This window comes from Megalobrama amblycephala, linkage group LG14 (assembly GCF_018812025.1).
Source record: "Megalobrama amblycephala isolate DHTTF-2021 linkage group LG14, ASM1881202v1, whole genome shotgun sequence".
In the NCBI taxonomy this organism is placed as follows: Eukaryota; Metazoa; Chordata; class Actinopteri; order Cypriniformes; family Xenocyprididae; genus Megalobrama; species Megalobrama amblycephala.
The window spans coordinates 11,206,597-11,233,376 of NC_063057.1; the positions used below are offsets into that span (position 1 = coordinate 11,206,597).

General features: G+C 37.7%; 1 protein-coding gene across 2 annotated transcripts in view; it reads left to right on the forward strand.

Moving 5' to 3' along the window:
• The first annotated feature begins 1,572 nt into the window (after positions 1 to 1,572).
• The window catches only part of tmem178bb (transmembrane protein 178Bb), a 102,790-nt gene continuing 77,582 nt past the window's right edge, over positions 1,573 to 26,780 (forward strand). The window contains exons 1-2 of one of the 2 annotated variants that reach the window (XM_048156981.1): positions 1,573 to 2,213; positions 3,854 to 4,285. In XM_048156981.1, coding sequence (XP_048012938.1) covers positions 3,904 to 4,285 — 382 coding nt within the window. In that variant the 5' untranslated portion in view covers positions 1,573 to 2,213; positions 3,854 to 3,903. Of the gene's footprint in view, positions 2,214 to 3,645; positions 4,286 to 26,780 lie in introns of both variants that reach the window. The other variant, XM_048156980.1, reaches the window with a different exon arrangement.

The following is a 26,780-nucleotide window of genomic DNA, read 5'->3' on the forward strand; positions in this document are numbered from 1 at the left end:
CAGTGAATCGGAGCGCCAAAGTCACGTGATTTGATCTGTTTAGCCGTTTGATAGGAGATCCGAATCACTAATTCGACACAAAAGATTCATAAAGCTCAGAAGCTTCATGAAGCAGTGTTTTGAAATCGGCCCATATATATATTGTTGAAAATACGTTATTTTGTTTGTTTTTGTTTTGGCGCACAAAAAGTATTCTTATCGCTTTATAATATTAAGATAGAACCACTGAACTCACATGAACCGTTTTAAATGTGTTTTATGGACCTTGGGAGTTTGAATGGCTTTGCTCTCTATAGAGGCCTCATTGAGCCATTGGATTTCATCAACAATATCTTAATTTGTGTTCCGAAGATGAATGAAGGTCTTACAGGTGTAGAATGACATGAGGGTGAGTAATAAATGACATTATTTTCATTTTTGGGTGAACTAACCCTTTAATGCATTAATTAACATTAACAATGAGAAATAAATTTGTTCAGTACTTATTTATATTTGTTAATAAATATTCTTATCAAACTGTTCATTATTAGTTCCGGTTATTTCAAGTCCATTAACTAATATGAACATATACAACATTTGATTTTAATAATTTATTAGTAAATGTTGAGACTGAAATTAAGAAATGCTTTAGAATGTTTTTCATTGTTAGTTTGTCAATTAATGTAAGACATTGAAAAGTGTTACCAAAACATTATAACCAAGAAATCGCATATCAAATGTGAACCGTGTATCTAAAACATTTAATAATAACAATAAATGGCCTGCTAAGTGTTGATGTTCCATTATAACGGCATCTTTGCTCATATAGGTTATATTAAAGGGTTAGTTCACCCAAAAATGAAATTTCTGTCATTAAGTACTCACCCTCATGTCGTTCCAAACCCGTAAGACCTTCGTTTGTCTTCGGAACACAAATTAAGATATTTTTGATGAAATAGGGTATCTGATCCACACATAGTCAGCAACGACATTGCACCCTTTGAGGTCCAGAAAGGTACTACAGACATTGTTAAAACGGTCGACGAGACTACAGTGGTTCAACCATAAAGCGACGAGAATACTTTTTGCACGCAAAAAACAAAAAAAAACGACTTTATTCAACAAATTCTTCTGTCCCGTCATACTGCTACATTATTTTCGTTGCAGCGCTTCAGTGTTTATGTCTGAGTGTGGGCTCAGGATGTAAACACTGAAGCTTTGCAACGAAAATAGCATATCAGTATGACGAATTTGTTGAATAAAGTCATTATTGTTGTTTTGTTTTTGCGTGGACTATTTTAACGATGTCTTTACTACCTTTCTGGACTTCAAAAGGTGGCTTCAGTATGTGGTTCAGAAACCCTCATATTTCATCAAAAATATCTTAATTTGTGTTCCGAAGATGAACGAAGGTCTTACAGGTGTGGAACGACAGGGTGAGTAATTAATGGTAGAAATTAAATTTTTGGGTGAACTATACCTACACACAAGTACATGAGTCCCAATATCTGAAGGCTGTGTGGGCAACAATAAAACAGAAAACGCTTACAATGGCCCCACTGCCTGCACAGATGCCACCACTCTCATTCATTATTCAGCAATATACCTGACTGCTGTTGGTTCTGGACAGTGCATAGTGGTTTCAAATAACAAACCTTTATGGAAGGCTTTTGGTCTGGTGTAGTATCATTTTATAGCTCTGATGATGCAGAATGACAAAATGAAAGATTCTGCAAAACCTTTGATTATTTATTCATGAAAGACACTAGTTTACTTCAGTAAGTGTAAATCTAAGAGAGAATGCCAGCAATGCAACTCCAGTTACAGTTCGACACGGAACCAAGAGCAGTAGTGCGACTCCTTTAAGAAGCCGCTTTAATAAACAATGAACATCTCATATTGACAGCATGACATCACCGCTGTTTTTCCCAGACAGAGGCAACATGCACGGAGGATGTTGGGACCATATTGTCCGAGGAGGATGCACCATCCGCCAAATGTTCTAATATCGATACACTCATTTAAACGTGAAGCTTTTGAGATGCGGCGTCGTTGAACGGGTTGATATTTGTCCTGCGCAAAGCATTTATAGCTTAAATGTGTGTCGCTGTTAAATAGGATTTATTTGGCAGTGCATATCCTGTACAGCGTATCATACAGTGACTGCAAACGGAAAATGGGCTGGAGATGCATTATTGGAGTGGAGTGAACCCGTTTTGTCAGCTTTAATTGGGGTGAGTGCAGAATTGAATTTACTTTATCAGTCTTAGAAACGGGGCCCGTGCAATGGATGCTAGAAGAGCATAGCTGTACCTTATTATTCTTAAACATTCCTTTACAGCAATGATCTACTATTGTGATCATAATTACTATAAATTTGATTTAAATAACGCTTAGTTATTTAATTGGATTAATGTCGAGTCATCTTAATAGGCTACATTTTCTCTTTAACAGCCAGCAATGTGATAAATGTTTTGTTCAATGCATCTTAGCCTACATATTCCAGAGAGAATGTATGAGAAAATGAATCTGACTGCGATGGTGTATTTCTATGAAATAGATATATAACATAAACCGGAAAAGCAAAAAATCTATAGTCTGTCACAGCGCCAGTAGCCTAAATGTGATGGGAAGGGTTGGGAACCGAAAACCTGTTCTTATTCAGAACCGGTTTCATTACCGGAACCGGACCATTTTCATCCAATTCTGTTCTTTTAACGGTCCTTCAGCATTTAACGTCATTAAAATTAAAACAATTAAGGTCGTTAATTCATCTTCAGCCTCTGACAGACAGTTTCCTGCATTAGGCTACTAATATTCGCTGTATTTACCGAATCTGCGCGCGACCTGTGCGCGAGAATCACTCGGTTCATTTTTAAGTGAATTAAAAACATTAGGTAGCCTAACACGAGCGTATAGTCCAACTCCCGAACTAATGACCCTTAATGAGCTGGTTCTTTTTAGTGAATTGAAACCTGATTGAAACATACAGCGTGATCAGTCCGATTCGGTTCTCGGTGACTCGGTTCTTTTTAAATGAATCAAAAGCACTCGGTCATCAATGTTCGACTTCTTAAAGGAATTTTATAGGTAGAGCAGCGCATATTGTCATTTAGCAAATCGACAATTAGCTATGCCAAAGCCTACAATAATTAGGCCCCTACGTTTTCTGTTAAGCTGTATTTGTGATGTTAATATATAATGACGATAAATACTCAACTAAACTGGCAGTATTTGACATTTTTAGATGATTGCAAAGGAAAGCGCATAACCGTTGCTATGGTTACCGCGATTTCTCTAGCATCTATTTGGCCACAGATGAAATTTTGCGCTCTGACAAACTTGTAATCTGACTTTTGAGGTTACTGAAACGTTTTCAAACGCAACTGATACTCGAATATCCACACACAAACACATTTTCTGTCTTCCTTTGGGGGATTCAAATCTCGGGTCAGACCCCCCAAAATGAATAGCATTCTGTCTTTAATATGCAGCATACCTATAGATGCTCGAAATCTTTAGGTGACGCAATGGTATGTTGGGATATTGCGTAGGCTAATAAGGTTTCGACTGAAACGCCACTGATACGAAGCTCAAGTAGGCTAGAGGGTGTAATGTAGTAGGCTATAACATTGGTTATTTTTATTTATTTATTTATTTTGAAAGGTTTGGTTCGCGTGAACGAGGACTGGACTGAATCGTCTCGTATGGTTTCATTCACTGGAATGGGAAGGGCTACGGATGGACGTTAAATAAGGCTTATATTTTCTGTTGGGCTTCAGCTCGAGGTCCTCAATACAAACAAATTCCACTGCACCGACTGATATCAGTTCTCTCTGTCCGCGTGCCCGGCGGGATGCGGGTGCACGTCAAGGAGCTCTCCAAGCTGTTGTGGTGCTGACGCGGCTCTGAGCGAACGCGAGCATGGCTGCTGGGAAGTTGCTGCTCTACGCCGGTCTGTCTCTGTCCCTCTGCGCGCTCGGGATGCTGGCCGTGGCTATCTGCTCCGACCACTGGTACGAGACGGACGCCCGGAGGTACCGAGAGAGGTGCCGAAGTTTCTCCAGCCGCCGGAAGGACCCGGGCTTTATTTACATCCCCAACAACAGCCTCCCTCTGCGGGCGAGCCGCTCGCGCCTGGACCGCTGGGAGGAAAAGCTGCTGCTGGCGCGGAACAGACGGCAGCTGTTCGCCATGAGCGCCGCCGATGAGTGCAGCAGGCAGTATAACTCCACCAACATGGGGCTGTGGAGCAAATGCCATCGGCTTGGATTTGATCAAGATATCGAGGACCTCATTCGAAAAGGTAGGACAGTGATGTTTTGTGTCTATCAGTGCAGACGTGATATCAATCTTATATTCTTAGTGTTTGCAAGGTAGCAGTGTAAATTCTGATTAAGGTTTTTTCTGAAACCCAAACAATATAACTTAAAGTATTAGTTCAATTTCAAATTAACCCAAGCTTTACTCACCCTCAAGCCATGGTGTTTATGACTTTCTTCTTTCTGATGAACACAATCGGAGATATATTAATAAATATCCTGACGCATCCGAGCTTTATAATGGCAGTGAATGGGACCAACGAGTATGAGCTGAAGAAAATGCCTCCATCCACATCCATCCATCATAAACGTACTCCACACGGCTCCGGGGGGTTAATAAAGGCCTTCTGAAGCAAAGCGATGCATTTGTATATATATAAAAAAATATCCATATTTAACAAATTATGAAGTAAAATATCTAGCTTCCGGTGACTGCCTTCCGTATTCAAGTTACGAAAAAAACTGAACTGGCCTTGCATCAGTTGAGCTTTTTCCGTAAGTTGAATAGGAAAGGCGTAGGACATAGCGTAAGCTTTTTGAACTGCGAGAGTTTTACACTTTCGTCATAAGTAGAGGATATTTATTAATATATCTCCGATTGTGTTCATCAGAAAGAACAGTCATATACACCTAGGACAGCTTGAGGGTGAGTAAAGCTTGGGGTAATTTTCATTTGAAAATGAACTAATCCTTTAAGAAATAAATTCAACCTGCATCGCTTAAAAGACTGTTTAAACTACTGAATACTGCTATCTATTTTTGATTTATAAACAGCATATCTTTTAAGATAAACCAATAGGATGTTTCACCAATATTTTTAGCATATATTCACAGTTTTCTACATAGCTCAGTTATGGGGTCAACTGATAATTAGCCTAAGCAATCAACATTTTACATAACAGCCATTCATAAGTCAACATCAACAATTATATAATAATAATAATAACAGCAACAACTTAAGCATGAATGTCTGTTACATAAAATAATGATTAATTAATTATCGGTTGACCCAAAGAACCTATTATTGTTGTTATTATATGATTATATTATGTATATATTCTACTAAATTCTAAAAATTACCTAGTTATTATGATTTTTGTTTAAAGAAATAAAAAAAACTTGTTTTGCAAATTGTGATCGTTCACTTGATAAATTGTCTTTTAGAAACTATCTGTATCTGTATTGGTCATAAAAAACAATATCAGCTGATCTCTATTTTTTTAAACAAATTTTAACTGAAGTTTTAAAATTTGCCATTGACATACACTGAGTGAATCAAATATATTTGAATATTCAACATTCGAAATGCAACAGCTGTGATGGTGACATTAGTCTGAATTGTGGTCACGCATTTATTTGACCATCCATAGCCAACAAATATAAAGTGGCAGCTTAAGAGTTTGAAACTTTAGCACTACTCTTTGCTATCCTGCAAGCACTTATATTACTTCAGGAATAGCAAATCTAGTGCAATAGCAAGTCTGGGTTGCAGTGCAATATTTACTAAAACGCTGAAACATTTTCATAAACTCTAGACATACACAAATTGATGCCTGCCTTCTAAACTGGAGGCCCACACTATAGTCAATACTGCCCCATTCATGTGCACAGGTAAAAAAAAAAAAAAAAGGAGAGTATTAGCTGGAGCGACGAGTCCCTTGCATATGAAGGTGTGAAGCCCTATGGCTAGTCTCACATTCTGGGACTTATTATCTTCCACCAAACTAAGTTAATTTACTCCTCAATGGTTAGAGGCATATGTAATGAATATATTAATAGCTACACACACACACTCACACACAAGGATGTCTATAAATATATCCCGTGCCTCAAACTATGTCAGCCCAAACACCGTAGGCTGTGCTTCAGTCAAGTTACACCAAAACAATAGGCCCAGAGTTGCTGAGACTCGCTTACTCTCCGGTTACACGCTAACCTCTGTCTGCAAATGTGCGTGTGTTTGGGAAAGTAACAGCACAAAATGCCCTCTAAAATAAAAACAAGCTTAATTCTGCTTATTTGGATCGTGTCACCTCTGCTGGTACCTGTGCCTAATATGTGTGTGCGATTATGTAACAGGGATTTTGTGGTGAAGAGGTGCCCCTGTAATGCTGTGTGTTATGACTGTGTGCAGTACCAGCCGATTGTGTATTGCACCATCAGCAAAAGCTCATTTAACTCTCTGGGGCACCTGCCAGCCACATACTGCGTGCTGATTTGGGGTGGGGGTTGCATTGATAGAATAATGCAGTGTTATTCTACACCATCTCTGCCATTCACCTTGGGCGACGGGTGATGATGCAAGAAGCAGTTTGCCTGTGCGTCTGAGATATAATGAAGAGTGAAGAACAATTTGTCATTAGCTGACTTTTTTAGTTGAAAACATGTATTGCTCAGATAAACAGCTGTTTCTTTATCTGCGCGTGCTTTGTTTGGTAAATATTAGTCAATAGCCATGCGTCTCTATAAATAAATGTGTGAATGCTACCGTTACATTTCTTTTTTATGATTATTCATATCATTATCTGGGTTGCAAGCACATCGTTTTATGAAATGTGCTGACTGCGCTCATAATGGCATTGCCCATCTCTCAGAGGAAGCTTATTCTCTGTCTCTACCCAGGATCCTCTCTTGGGAGAGAGAAGGAGGAATAGAATGATGTATGAGAGAGCAAAACAGTAGTGCACAGATAAGGGGTCAAAACTTAAAGGCTTAAAGAGGGGAAAAGTCATTCATTGGGAATGAAACATGCTCCATTTAAGCTTGCTATTGTATTTTTTGGTGGGAATTTATATTAAATTTTTTTTCACAGACTCCAGCTTAATTAGCAAAGATAACTAAAAGTAAGCCATTCGAAGGATGATTCCAGTTAATTTTGTCGTTGACAGTTTTTTTTTTTTTTTTTTTATCAGCAATAACGAAGACGAGACAAAAAATGCACATCTAGTTGATCATTTTAATCTATTTCCGAAAATATGACAAGAAAAACTTTTTAAATTCAAGTAAATATATATTTTAAAAAATTTTATTAATATAAAATGTCACATTGTGAATCTTTCCATAACAATGCACTAAAACACAATGAAAAACGAATGCACGTTTTAATATCATTTTGTTAAAGGGTTAGTTCTGTTGTTGTTTACTCACCCTCATGTCGTTCCAAACCCATAAGACTTTTGTTCATTTTCAGAACACAAATGAAGATCTTTTTGATGAAATCTGAGAGCTTTCTGTCCCTCCATAGACAGCTACACAACTACCACTTTGATGCTTCAAAAGGTTCATAAAGAGATCGTAAAACGAATCCATATGAATTGAGCGGTTTAGTCCAAATTTTCTAAAGAGCCTAAATTAAATCTGTTCATCATATAAAGCGATCGAGTCTCTTCAGAAAATTTGGACTAAACCGCTCAATTCATATGGATTCGTTTTACGATCTCTTTATGAACCTTTTGAAGTATCAATGTTTTAGTTGCGTAGCTGTCTATGGAGGGACAGAAAGCTCTCAGATTTCATCAAAAAGATCTTCATTTGTGTTCTGAAGATAAACAAAAGTCTCACGGGTTTGGAACGACATGAGGGTGAGTAAATGATGATAGAATTTTCATTTTTAGGTGAACTGTCCCTTTAAATGTTGATGGTGAAATGAATATATGAAATGTTTGAATGTTTTGCATAATTTTGCACTCTCTTGTCAACTAAAATGTAGTTTTTGGTGACTGAAATTAGTTTTAGTCAGTATAAAAAATGTGTTTTAAAATGTTTAAATATTTCGTTCAATTTTGCACTTTCAATGACTAAAATGTAATTTTTTGTAGAAAAAAAATTCTTGGTATAAAAAATGACTATAGCACTCTTATTCTCACAATAGCCGTTGCTCAGGTTTTGCAGGACCCCTGGAAGTGTGTGATTTGTGTAGATATGACAGTTCACCTTTAAGAATTGATTAGCACTGCGCTAGTATGTTACTTTTATCACTGATATCATTCTTGAAGATTTCACATTGTAGCAACATATTGCAGCACAGAAGAAATGATTTATGTTTGAAGTTTGTAGAAAGACAAACCTGCACAATGGAAAGGGAGACCAGAAATAGGAAATGATGCGAAAGATGGCGGCATCTGGAGTTTGCGGAAAATTGAAAAAGTCTGTCTGAGTCTGAGTGAGAGTGTGAGAGGAGGGTGAGATCATGCAGAAACAGCCAACCCATCTCATTGTCCACCATCTGTCCCTACCTCCCAGAGGGACACCCATCAGGGATGATGAAGACATTTTAGACCTAGAACACAATCACAGCGACAGGAGAGTGGGATCCAACCTTCCACCATCAATACAGGCAAACCTAACAGGGAGAGAAAGAGAGAGAACAGAGATGGGAGAAACCACAATACATATGCAGTTAGCAGCAAAAACGGATTATGGACCGGGCCAGTGTGACCTTTAGATCTCAAATGAGACTTTATTTTGCACATTTGGACATTAAATCTCATCTTATTAAAAGAAAGGCCCTCCTAATCCATTCTTGGTTAGCAAGCTAGAGCAAATACAAGGATTGGATTGTTCTTGAGTTCTCAAAGGATCTGGCTTCCTTGTTTTCAGTGTTTAAATTGGATGCCACGGGAGGAAGGCGCCACACCTTCACGGTTCAAACAGTAAGCCGCACTGGGACTCGAGCGCTGACACTAATCAAATACACAGGTGTTGGGGTGGGATGCTGGGTACATCTCCTGGGAACAAGGAATAGACTGTGCAAAGGAGATTTTATTGCTTTGAATTTCCTCTTACAATGATTTTATTCCAAGGCATATTATATCACAGAAATTGGGTGTGACTTTCAATAAATTGTAGAGAAAGGGAAAAGTGTTCAGTAATTTTAAAGGCCAGGAGGCATTCAAGATCTTCGGAGGAACTACGCTGAAATAAATGAGGTATCCAATAACCTCCCTTTTAATTTTCTGTTATGGCTTTCATTTCCAACAAATATCCGTATAGTGGAATGTGACTTGACAGAGTGCCTGGACTCAGCCCACTACCAGCAGATTATGATTTGGCCTCAAAGTGTGTAAAGCACCCTCATTAGTGCGGGGAGAATATTTCTCGCTTAGTTCGAATAAGACGTACAATTGTGCATTTAAGATATGACAGACTTGAAATTAGCACCCTGCTTGATAACAGCTTGAGTTATATCACTTTTCCCCTGCTGTTTGAAATTATGCTAATATGATCATTGGCTACCACAGCGGCTGATATCGACATTTTCATCTCACCATGAAAGCTCTTCGACTGGGGAGATGTCACATGGTTCTTCAATGAATAACATGTGCTTTTGCTGAAGTTTTGTGTAGAGTGTGTGCACTAATCTTAGACATTTTTTTGGGTTTATTACTGTGTTTCGGTTAAAGGAATAGAGCCATTTTAAAGCATATTTAGACTATTCGAGGCTATTTTTAACATCACAAAATGCAACATTTGGAGTAATGTAACATGAAATACACATCTAGATTGATTGATATATGTTATAATGACAACAAAATTATTAACTTGTTGAAAAAACATAAGAAAAAAGGGGATATTAAGAATAACTTGATGGACATCAATGCATCAAGAAAGTAATTTAAGGGTACGCTTACACAACAACGATGTACTAAAAACAGAAAAGCCATTGTGTTTTTGAAAAGTTTCACGTACAGACAACAACGTTGTCAAAACGATCCCCTTTCACACAAATTCGTTAAAACCACTAAAAACACTGTATTATTCATGACAGGTTGCTAATTGGTGATACTTTTTAAAGAAAAACTATGTGCCTACAGACAGTAATATGCATACGCATGATATCAGCTTTTTCACAAATTTGCATTTGTATAGTTTACACAGAGATGATAACAGTATCATTTTCAAAAACTTTCAATTTGAAACCCCTTTTTCAAAATTTTCAGGCCTCCAAAACGCTGTTGTTGTGTAAATGAACGGCCAAAACACATAAAAAGTTTTCCGTTTTTAGTTGAAAACAGTGTCATGTAAACGCCCCCTAAGTTAAGTTATTTTATAAATATGCTTTTGTTATTTAACACATTTTTAATAGGTTAATATACAAAAATAACTAAGCAACCTATTGAAACATGATTGGAGTGGAGTTAATTTGTTTAAAATATGTTAAAGGTGCCATCGAATTGAAAATTGAATTTACCTCGGCATAGTTGAATAACAAGAGTTCAGTACATGGAAATGACATACAGTGAGTCTCAAACGCCATTGTTTCCTCCTTCTTATGTAAATCACATTTGTTTAAAAGACCTCAGAAGAACAGGCGAATCTCAACATAACACCTACTGTTACATAACAGTCGGGATCATTAATATGTACGCCCCCAATATTTGCATATGCCAGCCCATGATCGAGGCATTACACATTATTAACGTCTGGATGTGCACAGCTGAATCATCAGACTAGGTAAGCAAGCAAGGACAACAGCGAAAAATGGCAGATGGAGCAATAATAACTGACATGATCCATGATATTTTTAGTGATATTTGTAAATTGTCTTTCTAAATGTTTTGTTAGCATGTTGCTAATGTACTGTTAAATGTGGTTAAAGTTACCATCGTTTCTTACTGTATTCACGGAGACAAGAGCCATCGTTATTTTCATTATTAAACACTTGCAGTCTGTATAATTCATAAACACAACTTCATTCTTTATAAATCTCTCCAACAGTGTAGCATTAGCCGTTAGCCACGGAGCACTATCAAACTCATTCAGAATCAAATGTAAACATCCAAATAAATACCATACTTACACTTACGATCCATTTTGAGGGTTATATTAGCTGTGTGAACTTTGTTTATGCAATAATAGAGTCGAGAGCTCGGAAGGGGGCGGAGAGCGCGAGCAATTAAAGGAGCCACAGCCTAAATCGGCGCATATTTAATTATGCCTCAAAATAGGCAGTTCTAAAAAAAAATCTATGGGGTATTTTGAGCTGAAACTTCACAGACACATTCAGGGGACACCTTAGACTTGTATTACATCTTGTAAAAAAACGTTCGATGGCATCTTTAATTGATTGATTAGTGCGCTCCATGCAAAAAGGATGACTAATTTCATAAAAGTAACCATTATAAAATAGTTGTAATTTCTTTATAACTTTGGAATATCATGGTTACTTTACTGAAATGAGGCAGCCTCAATGACATATATGAGGCAGACAAATGTGACCTCAGGCCTTCGAAATGAGACCGCTTCTATCTAAACATTAAATCACATGATTTTAAAACCATTTAAGATGCTATTAAAGTCAGCATGAAATCAAAATTTACCCTTTTTTACTTTCTTAATCCATGGTCCTGGTCTTATTATGCAATTCATCATTATATATTCTGCTATATAATGCCTCTGAAACAACTTTCGTCTTCAGGTCAAGTCAAGTCAAGTCAAGACACTATTTTTTATTTTAACCCTATCCTCCAAACATCTGGCAATATTCTGCTGTATAATGCCAACTTTTTACAATCCAAAAAAAAAAAAAAAATCATCAAATTCACCTGCTAATATCATATTATGTAAAAAAAATTGCGAATATCATTTTAGGCTGACTTGAAAACAGATTGATAAATCTGTAATTTTATAACCATGCCTGGAAATCACTCTGGAAATAAGCCACCAGAATACTTCTTCCTAATTAAAACGTATAATTATTTTCCTGTCACACTGCTGTAGGGCTGTTATAATTTGTCCCTGAATGCTAGAAAGCACAAGCCCTGCTTCTAATATTCAGCTGACAGCGCGTCTGCATTTCCGCGGGACTGATAAATGTCGGTGTTTCACGTGGCACCGCACCGCAGAATTAATATCGCCGAATGTTTTGCGACCTCAACTCATTGTGAGCCCTGTTGTTTGTCTTTCTGTTCTCCCTGATGAAGCCTGGCACAGGTCTCCTTCTCACAATCAGCCCTGCGAGGTGAACAAAGCGGAGGCGTGGGGGTTGCCGCACAGGGAAGTGGAGGAGGATGGTTGGAGGCAGCCGAGACGCTGATTAAAATACCAGTAGTAATGCTGCACCTGAAAGACAGAGAACAGATGTGAGAGAACTGCAGTGGAACTGTTGGTAAAATGTCCAGTCAGATGAATGCAGCTGCTTTGTGCAATTACAAGCAGAAGTGGAGGGATAAAGAATAGACGGCGAGGGCTGTTAGTCAAGAGGAAATGACACTCTGTCTTCCCTCGCCCCTCCCCCCTCGTTCGATTCGTCTCCCTCCTTCTCGCAGCCCAATTTATATTCTGGCACGCAGATTAGTCTCCTGAAAATGGAGTACTGATGATTTCACCACCAAAGGACTGCACACTGCAGTGAAGTGAAAGATGGAATGAGGTAAAAGAATGACCAAAACGATTGTGTTTTACTCCCTCCTCATTCACAGTATTTGGAGTTCAAGTCATCAAGAACGGCTCAATTTTTCAAAACACTTTCTGCTGCTATTTCACTCCCAAATCATGTGGTGTTGCTAGTTTTGGATTTGCTGTCTGTGGGAAATGGTTTTTGTTTTTTGGAGCAGATCAATCATAGGGAATCTTTGTAAGCTGAGCCATAAGACAAGTAATGCATTTGAAATGGTGAGACAGACATTGATCCATTCAGTTGCTCATTAGTTTGCCATTGAATTTGGGAGAGTGTGATAAACACCGGATGATCTTCACTCAATATGAGAGGGTCAATGCCAAAGCAGCGAAAAGCCTTGGTGCAGTTTAAAGCCGGAAAAAGTCCAGGCTGATCTCATGCATTTAGATAAATAATATGAAAATGAAAATGCAAATAATATTTTTGTCTATTTAAAATGTATAAAACTTCCAATGGCAATGCAAAATAGGTCATTTGAATATGATTTGTGACTTAGCAGTTGGGTTGTCAAGATACCATTTTTATCAATTTTTATCCTTCTATCAATTTTAAAACCACAGCAAAAGCTAATTTGCTATTGAACATACCCTCTATTTAAAAAGTAAAATATTTATTTATTGACTGATTTATTTAACAAATTAAAGCAAATGTCACCTTTGAGTATTTCCAAAAAGGTAAGTATTGCTTCAAGTGTTTCAATTAATTACTCAAGTAACCAGTGAGTAATAAGATTAAAGTTAAATATTCCCCTCAATATTTTCTTTTGATAATAATATTAAAGGGCTAGGCATTTACTCACTTCTTTTCACAAAAGAAGATATTTTAAAGAATGTTGGTATCCAGACGGTTGACTTCCATAGTATTTTTTTCCTACTATGGAAGTGAATGGCAACCGTCAACTGTTTTGGCGCTTTTCCACTGCATGGTACAACTCTGCTCGCACAGCATGGTATAGCTAGGCTCGCTTTACTTTCAGTTTGCTTTTCTACTGCAGTTTAGTACTGCTTCAAAGTTGATGGGATTATAGACGGATCGTTATAGTTGCGCCGCCTCTACTGCCGTGGATCCGTGGAAAAGCGCAAATGATTACCAACTTATCTTCTTTTGTGATCAGCAGAAGAAAGAAACTCATACAGGTTTGGAACAACTTGAGGGTGAGTAAAAATGTTCATTTTTGGGTGAAATATCTCTTTAAAGACATAATAGAAAGCTGCAGGTATTAGAGATACTGTAGAAAAAATGTTTGAATCGACTGGGTTTTGAAGTACTGTTATTTTTAACATCTCTACCAAACAGAATGACAGTAAACACTAGTACGTTTACACTAAGAAGTCAGTATAGAGTTAATTGTGTATTTTTTCTAACTTAATATGCAGACAACTATAATTAATCTCTATGTGCACACAATTAATCATCATCTTCATTTTCTTAAGTATTTTATTTACCAGTAAAAATGTCCTTAAAACATCGTTAAAACAAGACAAATGTGCTTGAGAAGCAAAACTCTTTAAAATAATAGGATTATGAATAATACTTCTTGTTTGTTTTCAAAGAATCTTGATTGTATTTTTCATACCCTGCTGGCAAATTATTTTAAGCACAAACTTCAATAAATCTTGTTGAATTTATGCTAAAAACAATATAAAACCACTTGCCAATGGGGCAAGACAAATAAACTTCTCATCCTCATATCTTACGCAGTTTTAATTCTCCAGTAAATTTATCTTGTTTTAAGAATTCGCAGATAAAAAAACACTGATTAAGAAAGTGTTTTTGCACTGCTCGGTCTTTACTTCCTGTTATTGGCTATGAGTCTAAATAGGGTCGATTGAGCGAAAGCTGGAATCCAGACCTGATCTCTGATGTATAAGCTCTCCCTTCTCTTGGTGGACGCCCTTCCTCTTTCTCACCCCCTCTTCCTCACATCCTCTCTTTGATCAATGGTTCATCAGAAGGGCTGGACTTCACTTGGGTTCAGCTCATGGTGCAATGACACCAATCAGCAATCCATTCAGGCCTGAGAAAGACAAGACGCTTGTTAAAAGCTCTGTGGGAGAGAGCAGGCCGATTCTAATGAGAACCACGTCCACCGCAGCTGCTGGGTTGAATGAGAGCTTTCAGGAAGTCGACAAAGTAAGAATTATGGCACACGGAGGAATCGCACAGCTGCTTCTGCCTCTCGGGCCGAGCGTATGAAGGGCACACGAGGTGTCTCAGCTCGTCCCGTGGACCGCGTGAGCCGTGTTAAGGTGTTTTACCGCTGTGAGTGACGGATGGAGTCAGTTGTTTGTTTTTCTTTCCTCGCTGAGGCCGACAGATAAGGCACAAGCAGAAGGTTGAGTGACGTCATCTGTCAAGATGTGTGGAATAATTCTCTTGCTTCTGTTGTCGTGGCAACGTGAAGACACCTGACAAATGCTATTCTGCTCTCTGATGCAAGCATTTGTTTTTTTCCCCTTCCTCCTTTCTAATTGCTTTGGTATTTGCAGAATGAGCCTGGTGAGACAGAAAAAAAGATGTGCATGTGTGTTTACTTTTCTCATGAAAGGCCAAACATCTACCTGAATACATGAGTTTGATTGTTGCGCTATCAGTGCATTACCTCAGAAATGGGAAGTCATACCACCAACTACTGTCAAACATTTCTTTTTTTAAGATGATACACGTCGCCTACTATGTTTTACTGTGTGGGTGAATCTTATGAAACCTGTCAAAAACATGTCTGGGTCATATTTTACCTCAAAATTACAAGACAGACACAAGATAAGTTTTTGCTTAAAGAAAATTAAGCCTATGTTAAGCCCATTATGATTTTTGGTGACACTATTAACTGATTATTAACTACAACTTTTGCCTTTTTGTGCATTTTTTTTTATGACAATGTACATTTTACCACAAAAAATTCTCATAACCAAAATATATTTAATGAAATACATAATATATATATACACACACACACACACAAATACATATGTGACCCTGGACCACAAAACCAGTCATAAGGGTCAATTTTAGATTTATGCATCATCTGAAAGCTGAATAAATGAGCTTTTCATTGATGTATGGTTTTGTTAGGATAGGACAATATTTGGCCGAGATACAACTATTTGAAAATTGGGAATGTGAGGGTGCAAAAAAAATCTAAATACTGAGAAAAACACGTTTAAAGTTGTCCAAATGAAGTCCTTAGCAACGCATATTACTTACAAAAATAAGTTTTTGATATATTTATGGTAGGAAATTTACAAAATATCTTCATGGAACATGATCTTTACTTTATACCGAATGATTTTTTGCATTAAAGAAAAATCGATAATTTTGACCCGTACAATGTATTGTTGGCTATTGCTACAAATATACCCGTGCGACTTATGACTGGTTTTGTGGGCCAGGGTCACATATATACATATAGTATTTGTTTTGTTGCCTTTAATGCTTATTTAAATGAAAAAAAACATTGAATTATTGTACTTTTTGATGTAATGCAATAACAATTTCCAAATCTATTTTAATAAATGCAATGCACGTGAAAATACACCTTGATGTTAAAAAGTCACAACACAGTAGTCAAAAAAAATATGCATTTGTATCGGCATAGGGGATGAATTTAGATCATCTTCTATGAGAAGATTTTACTTAGATAAAGCACAACACGCTGCTTAAATAGTTGACTAGCTGTCCAATAACCATAATGACTCATCCCTTCTCTGAAATGAAACAGAACAATCTACATTAGTCATTCATAAAAACACCCTCCATCCACGACTGCTTCTTTAAAGTTATTGTATCACTGCATGCTCAAAAGGTGTTAAAATGAAGTGAGGTGGGAAATCGCCCCAGACAAATTAATATGCTGTGTTGCCAAAATAGAGCTCAAATCTTTTTCACCCGTGTCACTGTTTAAACGTTCCTTTATACTTCATTTACTTTCATTTTGACTTTGTAAGCACATTTTCACGCTCTTTCAGCCGCCGCAGCATCTGGTGCTGTAGTAAGGCACTTGATAAATGCATCCATACAACTTTGAGTTTTCTAATTATCAGCTCTCACTTTGAAGTCAACAGGAAATCAGAATTGACCCTATTTACTTTCTCAACCCATGTTCCTGGTCTAATAGTGCAGTATTCATCATTTCACGTCATTCAAAGGAAAACAAAAATGCTTTCCTTTGTAATCTTTAATCAAAATCTAATAACTTGCTCTTCCTCTCAAACAATTTTCTATTTCGGCTGAAGTCATGTTGGTTGTGTAGGTAATTGGTTAATGTTAAACAATATCCGAATAGCTATATATACATTGTTTTATGCTGCTTTTGTAGGTATTAATGCAGCTTTTTAAAAATCTTACTAATAGTTAGCGCAATAATTTCATACTGGTTATTGTTTTTTTTAATTATGGATTTTTGAAAATGACCTTTCATGTAGTGTGTAGCATAGCTCTAAGTGAATGAAAACATCCTGCAAAGTTTTAAATCTGAAAGTACACCGTATATAAAGTTATTTTCTCTCAAAAGTAAGAGTCGACTCAGAGTCAATTAAACGAGTTGTTTGTAAAATGAATCCCAAGCCGTTTCGTTGTGACGTCACAACGAAACATTAACATATTGCCCGCCCACTTATTGTGTGCGCAGACGCCAGGGAAAATTCATTTTTTCAACAATACCACAGCTGTACAATCTTTTGTTGTGTTCCCATCATTTTACTGATGACTTCTCAAACCTCTGGGAGTTTAACGCAGGATTCACAAAACGCTTGGTCTTAAAATATGGATCAATGCCCAGTTTATTTGGCCAGCTTGCTCCTCTGAATCTCAACTTCTAAGTATGATTAATAATTGCTGTTTATATTTTCTAGCGATCGTTCAAAATTTGTAGTTTTGTATGTTATGTTGTGTAACGCACACCCTAGTCTGTATGTCTCCTGCTAGTCTCGCGTAACCAGACCTTCAGACTGACGGAAGAAGGTCTGGACTCTATCGCAGCTTTCATTGGCTAAGGACCGCCCAAGAGGACGTTTGACTGACATGTAAAGCAACCAATCAGAGTTCGTTTTGTTCCACGTCATGTTTAGTGGCGTGAAAATGGCGTTAAGATGCTAGTCCACACTATCTAGTTGAAGTATTCTCTCTGTAAACAGTAAACACCCCTTGTAATGTCAAACAATGATATAGCCATTTTTCTTTGTTAATAGTTATGACGAAAAAGTCTGTACACATCTGGTCTAAATGTTTATCTTATATTAGAGGTTTTCAACTTTGCTTGGCATTCTGATAAAGTTCCCACAGGTGCACCTACATAAAGTATAACAGTGATGCTGCTATCACGTCGTATACATAACTAAGGTGACACTTACCATAGAGAAACGTCGTATTCCAGTCATTATTGCGAATCAGTTTCTGGTAGATCGACCACTTCAGACATTTCATCATCGGACTCGGGCTTGAATTGATACGGTAAAATCGATGCCATCTTTTCTGTCCATACATTGTATATACAATGTCTTGCGAATTGATAGCTGTCATTCAGTTATGGCAATGGGCGCGGTGCATGCAGTAGACCAATCACAAAGGATTGGGCCATCTGACCAATCAGAGCAGTGTAGGAGTTTAGAGAGACAGATTCTCTGAACTGCTTCAAACGAGTCGTTTACAAAAGACTGAAATCTCAGGTGAAATTAAATGTATATTATGTTTTTTGACCTTGCATGTAGGAGACTTCCAATACAATATTAGGAACCTTAAAAAAAGGCATAATAGTGGCACTTCAAAGATTTATTTTCTGTTTTTGCCTTTATTATGATAGGATATAAGCAGACAGGAAGTGAAGTGGGAGAGAAAGAGGGGGCCCACGAGGCTATCGACGCCAACTATACTGGTTATTGTTAATGCCATAAATTGAATGGCAGTAATATGCATTACTTTGATAAGGTGAACTTGACCTTTAACCTTTACATCCCAATCTTGATTCCCATAAAAAGAGAGTCATAAAAATATAACCTGATTCCTGGGACGAAATTTAGTTTTCTCAACAACTTACTGCAAACTTGCATTCAGGACTTACTCAGTTCTGGTGTGGAATGGCCACTTTTCACAATTCAATAAATTCCCAATGGATAAAATCCTGCCTTACTTTTTTTTTCTTTCTTTTTTTACTTGGAAATGTATCATGTTAGAGAAGTAAAATGACAGATGCCATTTTAGGTTGAAAGTCATGGTGCAGGCTGATGGGTCCTTAACGCAAGTTGATGATAATTAAAGCATTGACTACTTGTCACAAGCTGATTGGTCCATGTCACTTTTGCAGCCAATGAGCTTGTTGCTCACACATATAAATGGCTGGTTGGTTACATTCAATTCAATGCAGTGTGCTTCAGAGTTCCTCTAAAACCCTTCACCTTCCCCGGCTCCACCTAGATATATCTACTATGGGTTATTGATATATGCTATTTGTGCAGCAGCACTATGTCTTACTCGCAGCAGCATATCGGCGTATGTATTGGCAGTAGCAAGTTGCTGTACTTGCTCTGCTGCAGCAGCAATAATCAACAGCAGCAGTAATCTACAACAACAGCGATAATCTACAGCAGCAGCAATTCAGCAGCAGCATAGCAGATCTATTCCCCCGGAAACAAATACATTAACATTGTCATATCCATTGCTATGCTAAAAATCTTCAGAGAGTTGCCATGATTGAAATAATGTTAGCCATTTGCCATTATAATAATTCAGATGACATCCCGCATTCCATATTTGGCCTGGAATTTGCAATAGACTTTTAGGCCCATGTCAAAGCATAAAGGAATCAACAGAGAGCAAGCTCGCCAACAAACCCGTCTTTACTATTCACTTGGGTGCATTTAAGCTTCTCTCCTCACTGTCTGAAAAGGCCCATGTAATCAACACCAGGAAGCTGGATAAGTAAAGCCAGCTTTCTTCCGTTTCTTTTTGATGCATTAGCGATAGCAGCATTAGCATTTCAAGCTTCCTTATGGAAGAATGTGGACAAGAACACGCCACGTACCCCCTTTAAATGCGAGCAAGCGCCTGATAGCTACATATTAAGGATCAGAGGGGCTTTGATCTTCTAAGCAAAGCTATAGTGCGCTGAGAATCCGGTTTCAAACCCTCTCTGCTACTGTAACTTAAATAAGCCATAAAATTCAGGTTGTTGTCAGCCTCTGATATCTACCCTTCAAGGCCAAAAGTGACTGTGTCATGTATTAGACATTATCAACACTGCTAACGGACTGCTTGAAAAGCGGAAATGTGTGAGAAATTATATTGATTGACTGCAGTAGTGGTGTAATCTAACACTAGTATGTAAATGAAGCACCCAGATTCTTCTCCAGTGCTGTCTGAAATCAAGGTATATGCATTTAAAGAGAATTTAAAGGGAATTCAGTTAAACCTTTTATACAGTGGTCAAAGTTTAGCTAGTTAGCATGACCATAACGACACCATCTGGGGCAAAAAAAGCTTTTTTTCTCCATTGATGGTCATTCAAAAGTAGCTATGACTTCTGAAATAGAATTTAACGTAAGATTACAAATGTAATATATTATATATAGGCTAATTACGAGTTAAGGCAGGAACACACCAAGCCGACGGTCGGCCGTCGGGCAGTTTTTCTTCGTCGGCCGACTAAGTTTTCTCAGTGTGTTCCGCACCGTCGGCTGAAGTTGGTCCTCGTCGGCTTTTTTCGGCCAATTCGAAATGTTGAATCGGCGTTGGAGCTCGTCGGTCCGTCGGGCCATCTGATCATTCTGATTGGCTGTTCAGCTACTGCCGCCTGCTGGTTCGGAAAGGCATTTCATCTCACACAGGCGCAGAACTGACGTGCTACTTGGCCGTCGGCTGTTTAGCGTCGGTTTGGTGTGTCAGGGCAACTTTGGACACAGACGCTGCCAACGTGAGCCAACCCCACAGTCTGCTTTCGTCGCCACTAGTTTGTCAGCGTTGGCTTGGTGTGTTCTGGCCTTTACAGGCAAAACAAGTAAAAAATGTCGATTTTGGTCGAATTTGAGGTTTTCGCAAAAATGAGTTTGTTAAGCCCTCGTCTAGTGATCCAAATGCTTCAGATAGCAATTAAACATCTAAAAGTATCTTTATTTGTATGTTTTCTGAGACGAGTACCTTTCCTTTGTCCATGAAAAATGCAGTTTTTCTCTGCTCGCTTCACCACTCGCACCTCCCCTCAGCACAAGTTTGGCAACATTTTAAAGCGCAGCATTCCGACTTTGTGAATATTCATAGCAAATTTCATACCAATGAAATTTGATTTTCAAACTTATACTGATGTAAACAAATCGAATGTACTCATGCTGACTTACAGATCTGATGCGTGCACACAAAGATGCCTCAGACAGTGCACAATCTCAATATAGACCTATAAACAGAAATACAGTACTTCAAAATATTGGGAAAAAAAATCCTATAGATATTTGAGTTTGACGAATTATATTATATTATATTATATTATATTATATTATATTATATTATATTATATTATATTATATTATATTATATTATATTATATTATATTATATTATATATATATATTATATTATATTATATTATATTAATACTGCAATTGTTGATGCAAAACCCTTTACAAACATTTTGAAGATTTAAAATTAATATATGATAATTGCCTATAGTGACCAATTTTTGGGAGGACTCTTACATAATAATTTCTTGGTTCTGCACAAATATCTGTGTGTCCAGACAGAGAAATGAGTGTAGCAACAAATATGTGATGAAACTTCTGGAACATGGAGACACGGCGTCAGCGGGGAGTTGATGTCTCGGCACACCTTTGTCAGATGGAAAGCCTCAGGCGATGAGCAGACCACTCAGATGAGCAGAGGACTTACGGATGTGAAACTCTGAACATCAACCTTTTTTTTCACATTCCCAAAGGTCTGCTGTCCAGAGGGCAAACTGACAAGCAGAGAACAAGAAAACAGCAGAGGATCGATATTGGCATGACAAATAACACCACAACGCATGCGGCAAAGGGATAGATGTCTGTGCAGGGTTTGAGGATCGTAAAAGGTGTGAACTAAATAAAAATCAAGAGCACAGCATCATGTTTCCATTTTTACCTGGAGAGACGGAGGAGGAAAACGAGAATACTTGGAGAATGGAGATGGAATTCTCTCTCGCCTCAGGGAACTGCCATTAACTCGCTGGGCTGTAAGCAGGCGGTCATGCTGCTGTTGCTAGGTGCTCGTTTCTCCTCAGCTTGTGAGAGCAAACCTCCTGCTCCATCTGTCCACTGTACACTAAAATCTTCAAATGGAGTGAGTTGCTCATACTTGGGGATAGTGATTTTTCAAAACCCCATCTATAACACATTCATATTGTGGTTGAGAGCTTGCACAGGCAAGCACCACACCAAAAATATAATATATAAAATGTAGTTTAAAAATATAGATACAATTAAATATATTTTACCTACAATGAGCAACACATTATTTGAATAGCTTAAAAGCATCATTACAGAAAAAAAAAAAACACCTCATTGTCTTTTGCCAGGTAACTGGAATGCAAAGTGATGCATTTCCATAGATTGGCAAAAAATGTGTTTTTGCTTTATTGCTAAAATATTTGTGTTTGCACACACATACGTACAGCACACATACACACAAGCCTTCCTGTTCCCTCATTATGAGTGAAAATGGTGCCCTCACTCTCTTTCTCATTTGCTCTGCGGGTCCCTAGCTGATACATAATTGAATATACGATAACGAAGTTCATGAGAAGGGCAACCAGTGACATCCACACACCCAAAACTGAAGTCTCAGGGGGTCGGCAGTCTCCTCATCAGTGCTTATTTAAAGGCTGCCCGTCAACCTGCAGTGAACACCTTGGGATATTACTGCTGTTTGCAGCTATAAGCACATCACATAAACCAAAGGATCTCTTTTATCTTTTAACTACAAATATCAGACATGCAATTCACATTGTCAATCGATTAAAAAAAAGTGAATCTAAAAATTAATCGCTCATTGTAACCTAACATTACAGAAATTACTAACATTACAAATTTTTTTTTCCTAACATTACAGTTTTGGTAACACTTTACAATAAGGTTTCATTATTTAACTACTTTAGTTAACATGAAATAACAATGAACAATACTTCTACAGCATTCATTAATCTTAGTTAATGTTAATTTCAACATTTACTAATGCATTATTAAAATCAAAAGTTGTATTTGTTAACATTAGGTAATGCACTTTGAACTAACATGAACAAACTGTGAATAACTGTATTTTTATTAAAGGTGCCCTAGATTATGTTTTTAAAAGATGTAATATAAGTCTAAGGTGTCCCCTGAATGTGTCTGTGAAGTTTCAGCTCAAAATACCCCATAGATTTTTTTTATAAATTTTTTTAACTGCCTATTTTGGGGCATCATTATAAACGCGCCGATTTATGCTGCGGCCCCTTTAAATCCCGTGCTCTCCGTCCACAGAGCTCGCGCTTGCCTTAAACAGTGCCGTAACAAAGTTTACACAGCTAATATAACCCTCAAAATGGATCTTTACAAAGTGTTCGTCATGCAAGCGGCATGCATGCGTCGGATTATGTGAGTATTGTATACTGTTATATTGTTTACTTCTGATTTTGAATGAGTTTTAGGCTATGCTGCGTGGCTAAAGCAAACATTACACACTGTTGGAGAGATTTATAAAGAATTAAGTTGTGTTTATGAATTATACAGACTGCAAGTGTTTAAAAATGAAAATAGTGACGGCTCTTGTCTCCGTGAATACAGTAAGAAACGATGGTAACTTTAACCACATTTAACAGTACATTAGCAACATGCTAACGAAACATTTAGAAAGACAATTTACAAATATCACTAAAAATATCATGATATCATGGATCATGTCAGTTATTATTGCTCCATCTGACATTTTTCGCTGTTGTTCTTGCTTGCTTACCTAGTCTGTTGATTCAGACGTTGATCCAGACGTTTTGCCCTTGTCTAATGCCTTTCATAATGATAATGTTGGGACCGTGGGCTGGCATATGCAAATATTAGGGGGCGTACACCCCGACTGTTACGTAACAGTCGGTGTTATGTTGAGATTCGCCTGTTCTTCAGAGGTCTTTTAAAGAAATGAGATTTATATAAGAAGGAGGAAACAATGGAGTTTGAGACTCACTGTATGTCATTTCCATGTACTGAACTCTTATTTAACTATGGCAAGATAAATTCAGTTTTTCATTCGAGGGCACCTTTAACTAACATTAACAAACAAACAGCCGTTTCAGATTTTTACCTCCCCTGCTAAAAAGCACAAAAAAGCTATTGTTTTCATTGTTTTTGACCCATGTAACCTTGTAAACAGTGCTTTAAGATTTTAAGGTTGGTCAAACAGTAGGAAATACACAGAAATTGAATTAAGTAATCAAACACTGCACAGTCTTCACTGCATGAATTATAAATTAAATATAGATAAATCCTTTGTTATTTGATTAACATTAATGAGACAGCAGTTGGTTTATTAGGTTCTCTTTTAAGATCTTTAAAGCCGGGGACACACTTAACGATTGTAAGGCCGATTATGAATGTAATTTGATACTTATGACTGATCATGCCCAAACGTGCTGAGTCAGAGCCAGTTAGGTTCAGTTGGTGTTTAAATTACGTGTGTAAGTATTTAAATCTGCTTCAGTAGAAGGAGACAGTCTTTGTGTGTTGAGCTCAGTCTTAAAATGTTTTAGCTCGTCATTAAGTGTGTCCCCGGCTCAAGATTAGGTCCCTTTAAAAAACTGACGCACATGACGCGGATCTGATACACATCCTCTTTTCTCACAACTCTTTACGTTCATTTATTACTTTTTAACTCATTTAAGACTCTGCTCATGATGATACTCGACAAAACAGGAATTTTGACATAATTTTGTGTTTTTGTCCATTCAAGCACTGTCTGAAGAGGCATTCTGTATGCACGTTTCGAGTGTTTGCTCACAGAGCTGATTCACAGACAGCACGCCAGTACAGATTTGAGTTCTTTTTTTGTCATATCTTGCTTGAATGTTTTAATAGCACTTGAATGAATTATAGCATGATCATATACTGTAGCGTAGCCAAATGATGACAGAAAAAAATAGATGCTGCGTTAATTGCGTTAAATATTTTCTATATACATGTTAATTTTGACATGTTAATTTTGATGAGCCATTTGCTAAAATCATTTAAGTTCATTTTTTTTTCCTCATTAATGTACACACAGCACCCCATATTGACAGAAAAACACAGAATTGTTGACATTTTTGCAGATTTATTAAAAAAGAAAAACTGAAATATCACATGGTCACAAGTATTCAGACCCTTTGCTCAGTATTTAGTAGAAGCACACTTTTGATCTAATACAGCCATGAGTCTTTTTGGAAAAGATGCAAGTTTTTCACACCTGGATTTGGGGATCCTCTGCCATTCCTCCTTGCAGATCCTCTCCAGTTCTGTCAGATTGGATGGTAAACAATGGTGGACAGCCATTTTTAGGTCTCTCCAGAGATGCTCAATTGGGTTTAAGTCAGGGCTCTGGCTGGGCCATTCAAGATCAGTCACAGAGTTGTTGTGAAGCCACTCCTTCGTTATTTTAGCTGTGTGCTTAGTGTCATTGTCTTGTTGGAAGGTAAATCTTCGGCCCAGTCTGAGGTCCTGAGCACTCTGGAGAAGGTTTTCATCCAGGATATCCCTGTACTTGGCCGCATTCATCTTTCCCTCGATTGCAACCAGTCGTCCTGTCCCTGCAGCTGAAAAACACCCCCACAGCATGATGCTGCCACCACCATGGTTCACTGTTGGGACTGTATTGGACAGGTGATGAGCAGTGCCTGGTTTTCTCCACACATACCGCTTAGAATTAAGGCCAAACAGTTCTATCTTGGTCTCATCAGACCAGAGAATCTTATTTCTCACCATCTTGGAGTCCTTCAGGTGTTTTTCATGTGTCTTGCACTGAGGAGAGGCTTCCGTCGGGCCACTCTGCCATAAATCCCCGATTGGTGGAGGGCTGCAGTGATGGTTGACTTTCTACAACTTTCTCCCATCTCCCGACTGCATCTCTGGAGCTCAGCCACAGTGATCTTTGGGTTCTTCTTTACCTCTCTCACCAAGGCTCTTCTCCCCCGATAGCTTAGTTTGGCCGGACGGCCAGCTCTAGGAAGGGTTCTGGTCATCCCAAAAGTCTTCCATTTAAGGAATATGGAGGCCACTGTGCTCTTAGGAACCTTAAGTGTAGCAGAAATTTTTTTGTAACCTTGGCCAGATCTGTGCCTTGCCACAATACTGTCTCTGAGCTCTTCAGGCAGTTCCTTTGACCTCATGATTCTCATTTGCTCTGACATGCACTGTGAGCTGTAAGGTCTTATATAGACAGGTGTGTGGCTTTCCTAATCAAGTCCAATCAGTATAATCAAACACAGCTGGACTCAAATGAAGGTGTAGAACCATCTCAAGGATGATCAGAAGAAATGGACAGCACCTGAGTTAAATATATAAGTGTCACAGCAAAGGGTCTGAATACTTAGGACCATGTGATATTTCAGTTTTTCTTTTTTAATAAATCTGCAAAAATGTCAACAATTCTGTGTTTTTCTGTCAATATGGGGTGCTGTGTGTACATTAATGAGGAAAAAAATGAACTTAAATTATTTTAGCAAATGGCTGCAACATAACAAAGAGTGAAAAATTTAAGGGGGTCTGAATACTTTCCGTACCCACTGTATATATATATATATATATATATATATATATATATATATATATATATATATATATATATATTGAGAGCAACATCAGAAGTGCACAAAAAACAAATAACTGTAATTAGTTGTAATTTGATAACAAAATTGCTGTCTACTAGTGTCTTTGTCTCTCCGCTTTAGTAATTAAACAATTCCCCCATTACCATCTACAAAATCTCAGCACTATGCCAATAAATCAGCAGCTACATATACTCTGTCATTACACCGCCAACAAGATCAGCTGGGAGCGTCAGATATAGAAACTGATTTTTATGTCGTTTCTCTTTGACCTCTGCTGAGACAGCTGTAAATCT